The sequence below is a fragment of the Colletotrichum fioriniae genome (assembly GCF_027942845.1).
Source record: "Colletotrichum fioriniae strain IMI 355084 chromosome Unknown scaffold_13, whole genome shotgun sequence".
Lineage (NCBI taxonomy): Eukaryota > Fungi > Ascomycota > Sordariomycetes > Glomerellales > Glomerellaceae > Colletotrichum > Colletotrichum fioriniae.
Genome location: NW_027076849.1, coordinates 1,165,786 through 1,181,733, shown reverse-complemented (window position 1 = coordinate 1,181,733; position 15,948 = coordinate 1,165,786). Strand labels below are relative to the sequence as shown.

Below are 15,948 nucleotides of genomic sequence, written 5' to 3'. Positions count from 1 at the left end.
AAGAGAGAGAGACAGACAGGCCGCGAAAGAAACGAGAGACAGAGAGACAGAGAGAGAGAGAGACAGACTGAGAGCGAGTGGGAGCCCTACCACTCACTTCACCATTACCAGCCCAAATTGAACGGACGAACTGGCCTGGAGCAACGGCTCCCCCGTCCATTGTCCCCCCCATCTCACCCCCATATCTCTCTCTGGTGCACAAGACAACATTGCTTGTCGTTCCGCCCGTTCAGTTCCAGCTCTGGCTTCCCGTCCTATCCTAATCCGACCTGTCTGTTCCTGACCCGTCCTGATCTCGACCTGTGTCAACTGTCGGGGGGCCCTTCAGTCAGTCTTTAATCTTTTCGAACCCTCTCGTTACCCATACTGGGCCATGACGCTTTCTCCTCTGCCGCTCTATTTTTAACTTGGCAGCCAGAGTGACCGAGACCTTCTCTTTTATGTGGCGACGATCATGGGCACTTTTGTCTGGTCTCCTCCCACGCTCTCGTCTTTCATTTGAAGGCCCAGTGGCACCCCCTCCATTTTGACGGGCAATTGATGCTTGCCACCAGGGCAGCGCGCTGGGCTTCTTGGATGAATCGCATTCGACGACGACACGAGGCACCTGTCCTACCGAGGAGCTTTGACTCGTCCCGAGTCTTGACATCTTTCTAGCCAGCGGTCCGAACCTCTGCTCCACGGGGGACGCGGGACGCGGCCGAGATGTTCAATCATTCTGGGGACAAACCACCCCGCGGTGTTCCCTCTGGATCAGAATATGGAGGCAGTCAACATGGCCGCCTCGCTCTCAACACATCTGGTCAACCGTATTCTAGGTTCGGTGTTCCGCTCAACTTTGGCGGTCCCTCGACATGTCCGCCGCCGCAACAAGATTCCGTCCGGAGGGACTTCGACTCATCTATGGACTGGACTTCACCAGTCGCGCAGCAGAATGCGCGCTTCGACGTTGGGTCTTCGATGAACAACGCGCCACAGCAAGACGAAGGAATGGAACTCGATGAGTTCAGTCCCCCTGCCGGAGTGTCCAACCTGATTGCGCGCTTTGAGGGGATTCGCGCCGCACCACCAAGCAGTAATAGGATCATGAGCCCAGCCAGTTCAGTCGCAAGTCCATCAATAGCGAGTCCGTCGTCGGCACATTTTGGCAGCATGCACGGCAGCACAGCAAACATGAGCTCTTCAGGAATGAGTAGAATCACAAGTCCAGTCACTCACAGCCCGGCCACGCCCACTTTCTTCCGTGCTCCGGAATCATATCGTCCCCCAGTGCCCAGACATACGAAGCCAGTATTGGATCGCGCACCCTCTAACATTCCCATGTTCACGCCGGACTCACGATTTGGAGATGGAAACAGTCGTATGACTACTGCTGCTGGTCCCTCGAACCCCGCGCCTCCTCCTCAAGTGCACCACCATCAGCCTCAGCAGTATCAACCGCAACAACACCAACAACAATCACAGCAACAGCAACACCAGCACCACCAACAGCCACAGCAGCAACATCAGCAGCAACATCAGCAGCAGCAACATCAGCAACAACATCAAACTGCCGACTTCAGTCAGCTGGATCCTTTCCTCAACACGTCGAACAAGGGTTTCCAGTCACAAGCCAACGCCTTCAACTTTCCGACGACGAATGACTTCAACAATACTACGACTAAGCACTTTGCAAACCAAGCAAGCAACTTCAGTCCTCAACCAAACGCATTCAGCGCAGTGTCCAAACCCTTCGCTTCCCAACCTAATGCCTTTGGTCAGTCAGCAACAACATTCAGTGCTGCCAACGCTTTCAGCTCCCCTGCAAATGCCTTCAGCTCTCTACCTACCTCGAACACCTTCAGCCCGCCGCCGAATGCCAACGCCTTCAGTCCGCCACCTACTACCGCCTTTAGTCCTGCTCCCACACCCTTCAGCCCGGCAACGTCAACGTTCAGCCCAGCACCGACACCGGCCCCGAGCCTCATGCCCGGCACCCCGGGTGTGATGCAAACGCCTTTTGGCCCTCCGCCTACCACTTCATTCCCAGTACGTTCTCTTCTTGTCGTAATAAAGTATTCCATCTAATCATGTTGCAGGGTCATGCTCGAGCACCTAGTATTGCACCCACGCCAAAGCCTGCGACAGGTAGTCGGCCATCGCGGGAGCAGGTCCCTGCCGAGGCATGGGAGTCTTTCAAGGGGACCATCAAGCATCTGTATCTGGAAGAACGCCGTCCCCTGAAAGAGGTCATGCAGATCATGGCGGACCAGTATGGCTTCCAAGCAACGTAAGTTTCCATTCCAGATGCACTCTCCTTCATCTCATCTCACTGTCGTAGGCCGAAGATGTACAAGACCAGGTTCTCTCAGTGGGGTTTCGTGAAGAACAACACCGAGGACGAAGTGAAGAGACTTCTCTCTATGAAGTTCCAACGCGATGCCGAGGGTAAAGTGTCTGAATTCGTTCGCAACGGCAGAGTTGTCAATCTGGGCACGTATCTCAAGAGGAAGGGAGTGACGGAGTACGATCTTGTCGACTTTGAAACGCCAGCTCAGCTCCCGTCATACGTGCGATGTCGTACCCCGACACCGCCGCCCGCTCCGGGCTATCTGCGATCACCAGACCTGCTCCGAGCGCAGGAGACGATTGTTGGGAATATGCGGAAAGCATTCTTGCATTGCCGCCAATTCGAGGTCGAAATTGACAAGCAGGTCGGATGGACATCGATTATGTTATGGGGTGCGGGGTCAAGCGACATGTTTGCTGATGCGAACAAGAAATTCGAAATGGGTGAACACGACGCGGGTGGTCATCAGCTAATGAAGGCATTCAAACGACTGGAGATGGATCTCAAACAACTGTCACCGCAAGGCATCAAGGAACTTTTGCTGGGAATGGTGCATCGCGACGCGGGCATGATGACTGCCCTGTGCAAGTACCTGGCGGCATATTCTTCGACGAACTTTGAACGCTCTCATCCCCTACGACAGACGTTTTCCACACTATACGAGGTGCAACAGAAGCATGGGCCGATCACACTATCGGAGCTCGTGTGGGGCTGCATTCCCACCATCGCCGAAGAACTCGAAGCTATTTACGGGCGGCGTCACCCTTACGTAGCCAGGACGTGGATCGACCTGGCCATCTTTTACAACCACGCCAACCCCGAGAGACTCGAGAAACTGCTCTCCGAACTCCAGCCGCTACGAAGGCAGATTGCAGGTCGTCATGGACAGGGCAGTGCAGAGGATCTAGCCTTGCGATACGCCGTTGTTCAGCTGATGCAAGCAGCCTGGCCCAACGCCGATAATACAAGGATGGAGGCTCTGGAACTGTGGACTGCGATGAAGGATGGCGGCCTCGTCTTCCCAGTGCGGGGCGCAGAGCACAACACCTTTTGCTACCACAGCCCCCTCAAGATCGATCCGTGGGAAAGGCGATGCAGGGAGCGATATGATATTGGGACCCAATTCTTCCAGCAACACTGCGGCATCAAAGTGCTGCCCTATTTCGAAGAAGACATGCATTACACCGAGCATGCCCCCGACTCGCATTCGGCCTTGGCAGCAGCCTTGGGCCACATGCCCCAATCCAAGTTCTCGCTCATCTAAACGAGCGGGACTACAACGTACTGCGTGGCAGAGACTTTGATCGACCTGTCAACTTCTTTGGCGAAACCCAACACCATGGTCGTAATGTTGTATCGACCTTCACCATCAGACGAGCCACGGACAAGTGGCATTCCTTACTTTTCTTAATATTTTCCTTATTTAGTGATTCGAGAAGAGGACGCTACGATGCGACGGCCGCAGAAAAAAAGCCCCTTCGAGCAGGCAAACGAAGGCGATTTACCCCGGGTTGTCAGGATTGGGATCAATGATACCTCAGAGGCCAAACACAGAGCAGGGATTTTTGAATAATTATTCGGAGTATTTTTGGGTCAGGGCATAACGCCATGGATGATATGTCATGGCCGGCGTCTGGGAGGGGGCTTTCCGATTCCAACACACAGCGAGCAGACGTTTTTACGGAATGACACAATTGTACAATAGCATTTGACGCACGGAGAAAGGCGCAGAGGATGAATCCCGATACCAATGAGACGCGAGAAGAAGCGGAGATTAGTAGTCCAGAGACGAATGGAAAGACGAAAGATGAAACGATTTCAAAAGCAAGAGGGATATTTTCCCCGAGAAAGACGACGACGATTGATGATGATTCCCCCGAATAGGATGGCCCGGAGGTGTTGTGGACGTGGTTGAAGCTGTGAGATGAAGGGACGGAGCAAGTGTGGGGAGATGAGCGGCGCGCCAAACCGAAACGGAGGGGATGAGAAACCATCCAGCCGAACCGAGTGCCCTGAACGGGCTGATCTACACGAACTTTCAGGCACGGGTACGGAGCCGAGTTCGAAGAGGAGGAGGGGCAGCCGCGAACGTTTCCGAGGCCCTGGGGCAAGCGGGCATGACGCGATAAGAGAATTCCCACTTTCGCCCATTTGCGGATTCCCATCACCGACACCCTCATCATTTCAGCTGTAAGAGAGTTCCCACTCCCGGAGGACATGCAGCTGCATGGCCATGGGCTCTGCAGATGGATGGAGTAGTTTCCTATTGAACCTGAATCGAGAGTCGCATGCCCAGCAATACGTGCTTCTTTCGCCTGGCTCTTGGCCGCTTGGCTGTCAGGTCGGTTTCGGTATCCTCCGGACGGCGGGAGGACTGAGGACACAAGGAGCCGCTTCGGTCGGGAGGGTTGATGGGCTTTCGGCACTGGTTCTCCCGTATCAAAGCCACTTTGACCCGGAACGATGGTGCCACGCATTCGAGAGGTTCATTGGAATACTAGGCAAGCTTGTCGTCGGTCAGCCTTTCACGAGAGTGACGAGAGTCATGATAGTTATCGGCGAAGCATAGTCATAAAGACCGACATTGCCGGTGCTGTGATCCTGCGGGGACCAAATGGCTCTTTTTCCGTTTGTTTCTTTGCCAAGCCGGGATTTCCGTCCAATGTCTACGGAGTACTGCCCCCTTGCCCTGGACGGATCTCTCCCAGCTGTCAGCATCTGCATAGTGTAGTAGTACCTAATCAATAGGGCCCAGAACAGGGGACGCCTTCAGGTCCGTTTCCTCGAACCCACACTGTCCACTGTCCCACACCCACCAGAGCTTCGTCCGTGTCGAGGGCTGGGAGTCGGGACGAGGGTGGAGGAGGAGGGGGAGAGAGGGGCCCAGATTTGGGTAGATAGCCTCCACTAAACAAACAAATAATGGAAACTAGACCTGTTCAAATCTGACAGTGCGTGTGTAAAGAGTGTGTGTGCGAGTCCTGGTACACTAAAAATCCGCAATCCGCAGAATGGGTTATTCAATAAGTATCCGCATGGGAGGGAGAAAAGAGCGACCGACGAAGGAAAGGCCGTGGTCCGGCCCCAGATCCCGACCAGGACCCGGGGGTTCGTTGATGCAGGTGCTAGGTGCTAGGCAGTGCGATTCGGGCTTTGGAGATTTTGGAGGGATTGCCGCGATGGTTGGCTTGACATGTGCTTGTCCATCGCTTTTTTTTGGGGTGGTCGTCGCATGTCTCTTTGCCTTTTTCGCGGATTAGATTTTGTTTGTCGATTACGGAGCTTGAGTTGTTTCCTTGTTTTCCCGCTGTTATTTTCTTAGGAAATTTCTTTTTCCTTTGTTGGATTTGGAGTGATGAAGGTGGTTTGTTTGTTGGGTTCTCCGAGGACGAGAATTGGTTCCCATGTTTGCTTGCATGCTTGAGTGCTTGCTAGACAGACAAACAGACAGACAGACAGGTCACGGACCACACCAATTCGCACCTGACTCTGACAGCCATGGTGTTAATCGTTGGATAGGCTTGAATTTTACGTTTGGGATACGGAATGAATTGCTTGATTTCGAAGCCAAGACTTGCGGATTACGTGCTGGAAGGATGCAGGGGCCATCCCGTTTGGCGGATAGTGACCTTATTTCATCTCATCTTTTGGCGTCTGCGCGAAGGTGTGTGTTTGGAGGTATGGATACCCGTCAGGGCGGGTTCAGGGTTGGGCGTTATGCGCGCGTGGGATGACGAGCTTGCGGGATGGTTGGTGCGCTTGATGAAGCTTTTTCGGCGGCTCTTATGGAGTATGATTTTATTTATTTATTTATTTATCATGATATCTATGAAGTCTCTTTTGATTATTGTGTTAGCCATGCTTTTTCTGCCCTGTCGCGCGATAGCCTTCAAAGCTATGGAACTTTACACCGCCGTGCTTATCTTTCGGGGCCACGAGAGTATAGACGGGGGGTTCCGATAAAGTATCCGTACTTTGGGATAGTTTTCTCGTTTCGGTCCGGCGGGGAAGTCGAGTTTTCCGGATACGGCTCTCGAGACCTCATCCTGAGATGGAAGCTGGCGGAGTGGGCTGGGATGCGGAGCCGCACGTGGTTTGCGTTAAGGTCGTCGAGCAGCATCCGCGTGATTCCCTCTTGTGGTTTCATAGAGTCATGATGGTGGTACTGGGGAGTAGAGTACCTAGACTGGACTGGTCGTTCCTAGGTCACTACGTCAGCAACTAGCACTCAGCATTCCCACCCCGTTTCTGCATGTGGTCGCGCGAGATGCCCTTGGATCGGGAACCGGCTTGTCTTTCTCTCGGATCTTTCCGTTATTAGTGGGCGCGGCTTGTAGATTGGTGTCATCATAGAAGCTATCATTGGCGGAGTGAGGATGAAGATGGGATGGGAGGACTTGAGGCTGAGCTTGTGTTGAGCTTGGCGTCTGCTAGGGCTGAGAGGAGTACCTACCGGTAAGGTCGAGCTCGGTTCTTAAGTCGGGCTGGGTTGATCATCTTGGGTTGTGAGATCGGCGGGGAGGGCTTGAGATACATCCTCGCGTGAGGGACCCATGGGGGTGGTTTGGGTTTTGGTGATCTACATTGTTGATCACGTCTATGGGTTTTACGACGGGTTGCGCGCGACGCGCGGGGCTTCGGGGCATAGAGCTCTGTACCTGATGCTTGTTTGGATTGACGAAGAGTTCTAGCCCGGAATTTTCGAGTGATGTTACAAAATGTAGTCCCATCGAGGGGGGTTTTGGACCCAGCGGGATGTTGGTGGGTTGTAACTTTGTGATATTGACTTACTGGCTGCTCGTATCGGTGGCATTTCGTTACGTCAAAGATGCGATATTTGTCGCGCTTGATGGTTTGTCAGGCGCGCTATACTGCGCTTACTTTTTTTTTTCTCTTTTTTTCTATCTGCTATTCTTTCATCCAAGTAGCAAGCATTGTCTTTATATATACATTCCATCAAGCCTCTCAGGCCTTCCGGAGTCTGCAGACCGGAATCAACATCCCCTCCTCGCCCGCAGGTCAAGGCACTATTCATACTGGAGAGACGGCAGGCAAACGCACACGGTGTCGGTTAATTCATACAATAAATAACTTTAATACAGCTGCCTTATTCGTATTAAGAAAGGAAGACTAAAGGAAGTGTAATCCCGTGCTAATCGCATCCCTCGTCTTCTATGAACGTTGCGCTTTTGAGGACTGCTGCGTCTAACATCGGAACGCGAATCCTAGAACTGCGCATTTCCGCCCCCCTGAAATGCCGACACAGACTCTGAACATTCGGACACAGCTGATGAAATCTCAAATATCTGATTCTACAGGTTGTCTCACAAGCTGATGCCAGAGCCCTCAAAGACGGGCCAGCAAACCCTCGGCAAACCAAGCTCTTGCTCATATGGATCGACATACAGCATATCTCTCAAGACGTAAACCACAATCCCACAAGCTTGTCTCAACTACTCAAATTGGGTCAAATCAAGGTTCCAATATTTATCTTCATCAAAAACAACTCACTCATCACATAGCAGCACTCACAACCCCCAAAAAAACAAAAGAATTGCGTCGAGGGGGAATCGAACCCCCGGCTCCCCGACGCTGCTTGGATGGCAACGGAGAATTTTACCACTAAACCATCGACGCTGGATGATTGAGAATTGCTTGAAGCAGCTCTGGTTGGGGACGAGAGCGAAGGAGAGGACTCTTGTTTGATTGCTGCGTGGGGGGAGCTGTTGTGGAGGATGAGGGTTTTCGTGATGGATTTTTTGAGGTGCGGGGCGCGGGGCAGGTACAGTTGGGTGGAGGGGCAGAAATGGGGTCTGTGGTGGGGCTAGGGATTTGGGAATGGCAAGGGTTGGGAAAATGTGGTATTGAGATTGTCAGTTCTTAGGTCTTGGAAATGTGTTTCGCTGGTTGCTTTGGGAAGTTCTTGTGGTGGTTTGGTGCTGGCTTCGAGAGGTTATGCAAGTGGGGGGATATGATGGGAGTAAGAGAGTTAAGCTTCCTCAGGGCCACTTGCACGAATTCGATGTCTTTATAATGTCTGAGTCTTCCGTGCATAATGTCTATCGGGAAGAACTAGCTGTATCATCGGGAGATGTTCTGGTGTGCGTGGCCAAGCGCCCACAAAGTCCTGTTCCTATGTAAGTAGGCACTTTCAACTTATATACTCGTAAGCTCACTGACTGCAAGGAGCTGGGACCTTATCTTCAATTATGTAAATTGCAATGCTGCCTCGACTTTGAGGAAATCTATGCCTATCTAAAGCCCAATGCAAACGAAAATCATGCCCTTGGAGAGGCGGGGCAAGAACCTGATGAGCGGCTTTGGCCTCCAGATAAGAAATCGACCTGCCTCTCTTCCAAACTTGCCCCTACCATCCCGTAAATGTAAGGTAAAGCAAAGCAAAGCAAAATCAACCCGCGAAATAGAAGAAGAAAACGAAAGCAAGCCATGTCTGCCATGGAAACATCTCCTCCAAATGCCCCCGTCGCAAATTAATCCTCGCCAACACCAGGCTCCATCTTAAGAGCAATCTCGTCCTCCTTGGCAAACTCATTGCCCGCATCATCGTCATCGTCGTTGTCATCGAATGCGACCAAGGGCGCAGCCTGAGGAAGCTGCGCTTCAACTTGCTGCCACTCCTTTCGCCACACGTCAATGATATCGACGAGTGTCTTCTCCGTCGCTTCGTCGATGCCCGTCCCTTCATCATTCTTCTTGGCTCCGTTGGCGCAAAGACGGGTAGAAATGCGCTTAAATTCCTTGTGCATCATCACTCCACAACCCTCCTTGGAATCTTGCCAGTAACGCCGGGTTGCAAGCATTAACTGATGAACCTCGTCTCGGAGTTTTACCTCGAGGTCATCGCGGACCATTTCGAACATGCCGAAACCAATGTTCTCCACGTGCTCAGATATCTCCGCGGACTGCTTCTTCATGATACTTGGGCCTGCTTGAAAGTTAGTCATTGTGTTTCCGTGCGAGGTTCATTGGACCACATAACATACCCTTCTTGCTGAGCGCGGCCTCGAAACCCGGCTTCATCTCCTTGGTCAGAGTATTGAGAACGTCAACCTTTGACATCCGCAAAGCCTTCCCGCGAAGGTTGTCCATGCTAGCCACAATCTTGTCTATGAAGAACAGGAAGACGTTCTCCATTTTGTAAGAGTTCTTCCTGACCATGTCCCGGAATAAGGTCGGAAGCTCCTCATTGCCTAGTAAGATTCTGATCCATTGATCGAACGCGAGGTGGACAGTTCCCCTGACCTTGTCTTTGAGTGTGGGGAAGTTCCGCGAGAATGCAGTTTGCCACTTCTCGTGGTGGCCTCGCCAGAATGATGTGTGCCTGTTTCCTAGTAAGTTGAGCTCTCAAAGGAAGTCGGTGGGAATGTTTGGGTGGCACTTACACGTCGGCCATCCAGTTGAAAGTGCGTCGGGCTGCGCCCTTTTTGGGAACAGTTCTATAAAGACCGCCGTGTCTCCTAATAGAAGCCTTGTAGGTACCCCAATGCACCTTCTCATGTTTACCTGCAGAAGACGCATGGCCTCTTGGGTTTTTTCTTTCCCACGCCTTGACGGCAAGCTTGAGATTGTTGAATGATCTTTCCAATTGATTTTCCCCGTTCTCGTGGATCTTGACGTAGGTTTTTACCAGATTCTTCTTCCGCAATGGTTTCATGGTGATTAACTGGCGCTGGATCTTGATCCTCACCTTCTTTATGATTTCCTATGACAGATCAGCATGGCCGTTCCCTTCTCGTGATAGATGTCAACCTAAGTACCTTTAAGTCATCATTGACCTCGCGGACTGCTTGTCGAACTTTCTTCTTCTCATCTTTGGTGAGAAAGGGCAAAGTATTGAACTCATCCTGGGTCCATCCATGAACTGCGTCGAAGAGCACCTGAATATGGTGCAGGTCGCTGTCAACCCATGCTTCCCTGATGGGAAGAGACGTATCGGTAAGCCAATTGCCCAAGGCCGGGATGCCAGTCGACTCGAGGGTCGGGAAACCTGTCGCATTCTTGCCTTTCTTCATCTCGTTGTAAGCGTGACTGCTTAGAGGAACGACCGCGGGTAAGGACGATGCAATTGCTTGCGATGACGCGTGGCTTTTTGCTGCTTTCAGCAGGCTTTCGACGACGTTCCGTACCATTTTGCGGTTCCGTTCTTGAATGCAGAGATACTTCAATCGAGACTCGCCCTCTTCCATCGCCTGGTCCTCTTCTAATTGGGCCTCAACTAGCTGCGTCGTCATGGACTCGTCGTCTTCATAGGAGTCAACTTTCTGTCTCTTGCCATCTCTCGAAGCACCAGAGGCATGTCTGCGTTTGTTGCTGCCGCCCTTCTTCTTCACAGACACTCGTGTATAGTCTTCGGCCTCAGAGTTGAACTCGTCATCTTCAGACTCTTCTGACGGTGCACCTCTCAGACGATGATGTAGCTCTATGATCTCTCTGGTCGGGAACTCCTCCGCGGCATTCGCAGTCTGGATGTCGTCGATCTTTGTGATCGCGACGCAGAGAGAATCATCTTTGAACTTGTTGTCTAAATGGAACTTCATTAAATCGTTCTCCGTGAAGATGAGGTCTGCGGCTGCCTTGTTGTCTCCTGCTCGGGACGCCGGAGAAACGACAATCTGTTTCGCCAGTCGATCTTGGAACGTCTCAGCAATCTCTGCCCGGAATGACAGAGCATCTTGCGTGCCGGGAAGATCAACGAGTTTGATTCCATGACGGAGAATCGGAGCCTTCAGGTATACCTCGATCTGCTCGACTAACGGCCAGTACTGAGTTCGGTGTGAGTTCAGGTCCATGCTCTCCGCGAAAGGCCTGAGAATTTTCTTGAACTTGTTCGCATTGGGGGCTGAATAGATTCTGCTGCAAGTTTTCTCGTCGGTAGGTAGCCGGAGTCCTCGATTGCGAATATTATTGAAATTGCCCCTTTGCATGATCTCAATCGGCGATAGATTTCGGATGTCTTCCTCCTTCAGACCAGACCAAGCGCAAACCATGTCGATGTTCCGTTTACTGTAGTAGCTACAACTTTCGCTGTGGTCTGCATCGTCGTCATCTTGAGCTTCATGTTGATTGTCTGATTCAGCAATCTCTTCCTTGAGGCCAGTGAGCTCAGCTTCGACAGTCGCCCAGCTCTTAACGTGATCTTGGCCCTGTAGGGCTTGTTTTCTCCAACCTCGTGGTTGTATCCGTAGATACAAACGGCTGCTGTGCACGCCTCCACCTGTGACGTTGGAACAATTTCGCTTCGGAGAAGCTCATTGAGTAGGGAGCTTTTCCCTAGACCTGTTTCGCCTTGGACGCCGACAAGAATTTCCCGAGACAGAGATGTACGCTTCAAATTTACTAAGGAGAAAGTTAGCAAACCCCAAAAGATGATAAAATACAGACTTACGAAGGTTGATTTCCCAGTCTCTCACATCTTGCTTGTGACTGCTGTTGGAGATGTGTCGGAGAATCTTGGGTATTTCCTGCAATATACCAAGACCGAACTCACGAGCCTTCTCCTTCACCCTAACTCGGTCCCCAATGTTAGTGAGAATTGACGCATCAGCCATTCTGGCTTTTCAAGCAAGATGCCTGTCGACCTTGCAGTGAAATACTCCAGCTAAGAAAGCTGATTTGGAGAGGGACTAGAAAGCTTCAGTGAGAAATCTGTGGCAAGAGGAAGCAGTCAACGAATTTGGGAAACAGGTTTGATGTTGATTGCGTTTGAAGTTGTGAAAAAGGTTGGAAGCAGATTGTCATGAAAGTTTGAAGAAGAAGAAAGGGTTGAAGGCAATGAGGGCAAGAGGTAATGGCTGTAAGGCTGGATGTGATGAAGGCCAGATGGGAAGGAGGCCAGAAGCTTCGAAGACTAGAAGCAATGAAAGCTAAAAGTAATGAAGGTTAGAATCAAGAAAGATCGGAAGCAATGAAGTTTGGAAGGAATTCAAGGTGTTGACATATGGAAATTGTGGAAGAAGGAAAGGTTGGAGATGTAAGGTTGAAGTCGTGGGAGGAAGAAGAGAGGTTTTTATAGGGCCAAGATGGGGTTGGCATCAGTGAGAAGGAGGACGGAAAGAAGGCAGGAAGGAGGCATTCGTGAGGATCTGGCACAAGACAGAGTGGGAAGGCAAGACCGAATTGATTGATGTTGAGGCAGGAGGGCCGGAGAGGCAGCTCCCCTTTGCTTTTGGATTTCTTGGAGAAGGTGATGGTGGGAAATGTTTGCTGATGAAAGGTGAGCTTTCGCTGGAGGCATGAGGATGAGTGGGAAAGAGTCTAAACCTGGTAGTATTTGAACCTAGCAGCTACTAAGATTGCTTCTATGTCAGGTTGACTTGATATCAGACTGTCCTCAAGGTCACTCGTTCCAAGGAACCCGCTTCAAGGACTCGGATATCGGTATGTCATCACCTGACTGATGAATATGTTTGATTATAATGCTGATTGGGGTATTGCCTTTCCTTCGAGACGATATCGAAGCGTCTCCCTTCGTGGGTATATGGCTCCATCTCCAGTTCTTCAACTCTCGTCGCACCTTCTTACATGGAAACGACGCATCCTTTCTCCTCGCTCCTGCAGTATACATCTATGCTGAAATAACCATCGCTCCTTCCTTCTTTACCCAAGGTAACTTACCCTTTGCCTGGATGGGGACAGAAAATTGCTCTGTTCAGGTCTACCAGCGTGGCTTGACTGGCTTCACCTTTGGCTTCGTAGCTCCTGCTTTAGGTTCCGATGTTCCTTTGACATCGGCCTTGGCTGTAGTCTCGGCTGTGGTACCGGCACGCTGAGGTGTAGATTCACCATCAACTTTGGTCGAGGGATGTGAAGTCAAACCGGCCTTGTTGATGGCCTTGGCGGGGGCTACCGACTTGACGGCGGAACTGGCCCAAGAGTCAGATCTGGAACCGACTTCAGGTGTCGCCATGAGCTGGGCAGTGAAGTCAGCCGCGGTCATGGGAGCGGCCGTAGGAGCTTTGGCCGAGCGCTTCGCCGTAGATTCCGCTCTGGTTTTGGGCGTGGGCCGCTGAGGGACTTCAGCCTTCCTGTCGCCTTTGATGGTAGGTACGGGTTTAATGGCGGCGCTGCTCCAAGCACTGGGTGAAGACGCGGCTCGAGGTGTCGCCGTGAGCTGGGCGGCGAGGTCGGCTGAGGTCATGGGCGCGGCGGCTGTACCCCTCGATATAGCTGTGCTGCCGGCCTCAAATCCGACTCCGCGCTCTGCCGCAACCTCTGGCGTCATATCCTTGCGCTCATCGAACCCGCGCATCTCCCGCTCGATTCTCTCCTGGATGATCCTCGCCCGCTCGGCCTTGGCCCGTATATATTCCTCCCTCGCTTCTTCTTCCAGCCTGTATTGCTCCTGAACGAGCTCCTCCTGGCGCTCCTCCTGGCGCTCCTCCTCCCTCTTCTTCTTATCGAGCATTCGCTTCTCCGCAGATTGCTCGGCGATCTTTTCTGCAGAGGGATACTCGGCCATGTACGCCTGCAGCTTCCACAGGTAGAGGTGCAGCGGGATCGACCGCTTCCTCCTGACGACGAAGAGCGAGTGTTCGCGGAACATGGGTATCGCCCGCAGCTTCGCGAGGTATTTTGGCCCCATGAGCCGTCCGATATCGTAGATGGGCAGACTCTTTTCGTACTTTGCGTCCGGGACGTCGTAGGTCGCAAACGGCTTCACTTTCCCCTCCTTCATCCACTCATCCCACCGACTCTCCCCCGCGGTGATGTTGGCATCGTCATACCACAGCAGACAGCTCCGCTTCTCCGCGTCGTGGACATCTTCCCAGGTCTCGAGAGGCTGGATGGACAACCTGTGCCCTTCGTCCGTCTCGACGTAGTAGTCGATATACTTCATGATATTCTTGCGCAGGTTCTCGAGGACGAAATCGCCCATGTCCTCGCGCCAGACGAGGCGTTTGGGGATATCCGAGTTCATGACTTTTTGGTTCCTGCCGAGGAGCATCCTCCACCCGTCGCCAAAGGGCGTCTTGCCGCGCTTGCCTGCCATGGAGTCGATGATGGGTTTCCGGGAGACGACGTAGGCGGAGGGGGATTTGATGAGGAGCTGGTCTGTTTCTTTTTGTTTTGCGAGGGGGTCCTCGGGGAGTTCTTTTGGGGGGGTCGTCCGATTTGATGCGGCTGTGACACGGTGGCTCTTCTCCTTTTTGCCGTTCTTCTCGGATCCGAGTACGTTTTCGAAATGCTTCTCAAAGTCGTCTGCTGCTGTGTCGGAATTGTGATTGTGAGGCTTATTTTCGTTTTGCTTTTTGGGTTCGACTATTTTTTCTTCGGGTTTCGTGGACCCGGTCGTCTCTTTGACACTTTTGTTGAACTCGTCCTCCGCACCGTCAGACTTCTCGAGCTCGCCCTCCTCTTTGAAAGGTTTCCCGGGTTCGTCCTTGACACCGTCGAGCTCTTTAGATCCATCTCCCTCCGGTTTCATAGGCGCGTTTTCCACATCATCAAGCTCTTCTGACCTATTCCCCAGATTATCAAGCTGTCTGAGCTCCTCTTCCATGGCCTCTTTATGTGTCCACGATACTTCAACGTCGCCCGGTATGAACCAGTGCCCCTTGGTGTCCGGGTTCGTAACGGCCTTGAAGTTTTGAAGAAAGTATTTCGGCAGAGACGTCCCCGTGACGGGGCAGAATCGGATAGGCGAGGCGAGAGCATGTACTGCAAGAGGTCCGTCATATCAGCATTGTGCTCCCCAGTATCCTCGTACAAATGGGCGGGGAGTGTCCCGCTACTGACCGTACGGGTTCTGTTCCAATTTGACGCGGAACCTGCCCCCGTTGGGCAACTTATTCTTGACAATGAACTTTGATTTGCTCTGCGTCCTCTCGTCCCAGCCCATTCTAATCTTGTACTTGTGTTTTGCCGGTGCCTCCCCTGACGAAGATAATGAAGGTGGCCTCTTGGATTTCGGTCTGGGCTTCGGCATCCGGTACCTCGTACGCACATCCATCCACCCCGGGTCCATGACGGGCGAGATGGGCAGGTCGCCCGCCGACGTCCTGACCTTCTTGTTCTCCTTGTCGATTCGTACATCTTTTGCGATTCCGTCGTGGCCCAAGACCTCCTGAATCCTCCTGGTGAATTGCGCCTGCCTTTCCTCTGCCTTGCGCTTTGGCGCATCTTGTATCTCTTGTGCTTTTGCCTCTTTTCTCGATAGTGGCGGCGCCCTTTTCGCTGCCTTGGCCTCTTTCTCCCTTATTGACTTCTTTGAGAGGAATTCGGGCCCCGCTCCTCTGGCATCGGAGATTGTGCCATAGCTCCTAGCTGACGTTCTGGGCACTCGGCGAATGCCTGGGAATGGCTTCATCGCGGTCGAGGGGGGAGCCCCCCGAAGGAGGAAGCAATACGTGCAAAGTGTCGCCAGTATAGTCGATTGCTCGATCGGTCTCGAAAAAGAGGGAGTTTCTACTGGAACACAATAGGTATGCGATTGGAGAGCACGTCGAATAACGGCTGGGAAATTTCAAGATTCGGAGGGGATTCCCCAGAGTGGCGGCCCAGCTCTGGAACACGGCGCGGACAAAAAAGAGCTTTACGCGCCTCGGGGCAATTTTTAGACGAGGACGCGTGGGGGAAGCTCGGAGCTCGGGGAGCGCACA

General features: G+C 52.3%; 3 protein-coding genes and 1 non-coding gene across 4 annotated transcripts; 1 reads left to right on the top strand and 3 right to left on the bottom strand.

Moving 5' to 3' along the window:
- Window positions 1-1,320: 1,320 nt before the first annotated feature.
- Window positions 1,321-3,593, top strand: N0V96_010062 (uncharacterized protein; the record flags this gene model as incomplete). The annotated part of the gene is made up of 3 exons (XM_053197437.2): window positions 1,321-2,028; window positions 2,079-2,269; window positions 2,321-3,593. 3 exons carry the CDS (start codon window positions 1,321-1,323, stop codon window positions 3,591-3,593), a joined length of 2,172 nt encoding a protein of 723 aa, XP_053045141.2.
- Window positions 3,594-7,884: 4,291 nt separating this feature from the next.
- On the bottom strand, window positions 7,885-7,966 carry N0V96_010061. Its single transcript has one exon. It is a non-coding gene; the product is annotated as a tRNA-Gly (tRNA).
- Window positions 7,967-8,820: 854 nt separating this feature from the next.
- N0V96_010060 (uncharacterized protein) lies at window positions 8,821-11,898 on the bottom strand (the record flags this gene model as incomplete). The annotated part of the gene is made up of 6 exons (XM_065758832.1): window positions 8,821-9,275; window positions 9,334-9,671; window positions 9,733-9,786; window positions 9,895-10,052; window positions 10,108-11,501; window positions 11,736-11,898. The coding sequence occupies 6 exons, from the start codon at window positions 11,896-11,898 to the stop codon at window positions 8,821-8,823; spliced, it is 2,562 nt and encodes an 853-aa protein (XP_065612599.1).
- A 1,106-nt stretch (window positions 11,899-13,004) lies between these two features.
- N0V96_010059 (uncharacterized protein) lies at window positions 13,005-15,656 on the bottom strand (the record flags this gene model as incomplete). Its single annotated transcript, XM_053197435.2, has 2 exons — window positions 13,005-15,007; window positions 15,086-15,656. 2 exons carry the CDS (start codon window positions 15,654-15,656, stop codon window positions 13,005-13,007), a joined length of 2,574 nt encoding a protein of 857 aa, XP_053045139.2.
- Between the last annotated feature and the right edge of the window lie 292 nt (window positions 15,657-15,948).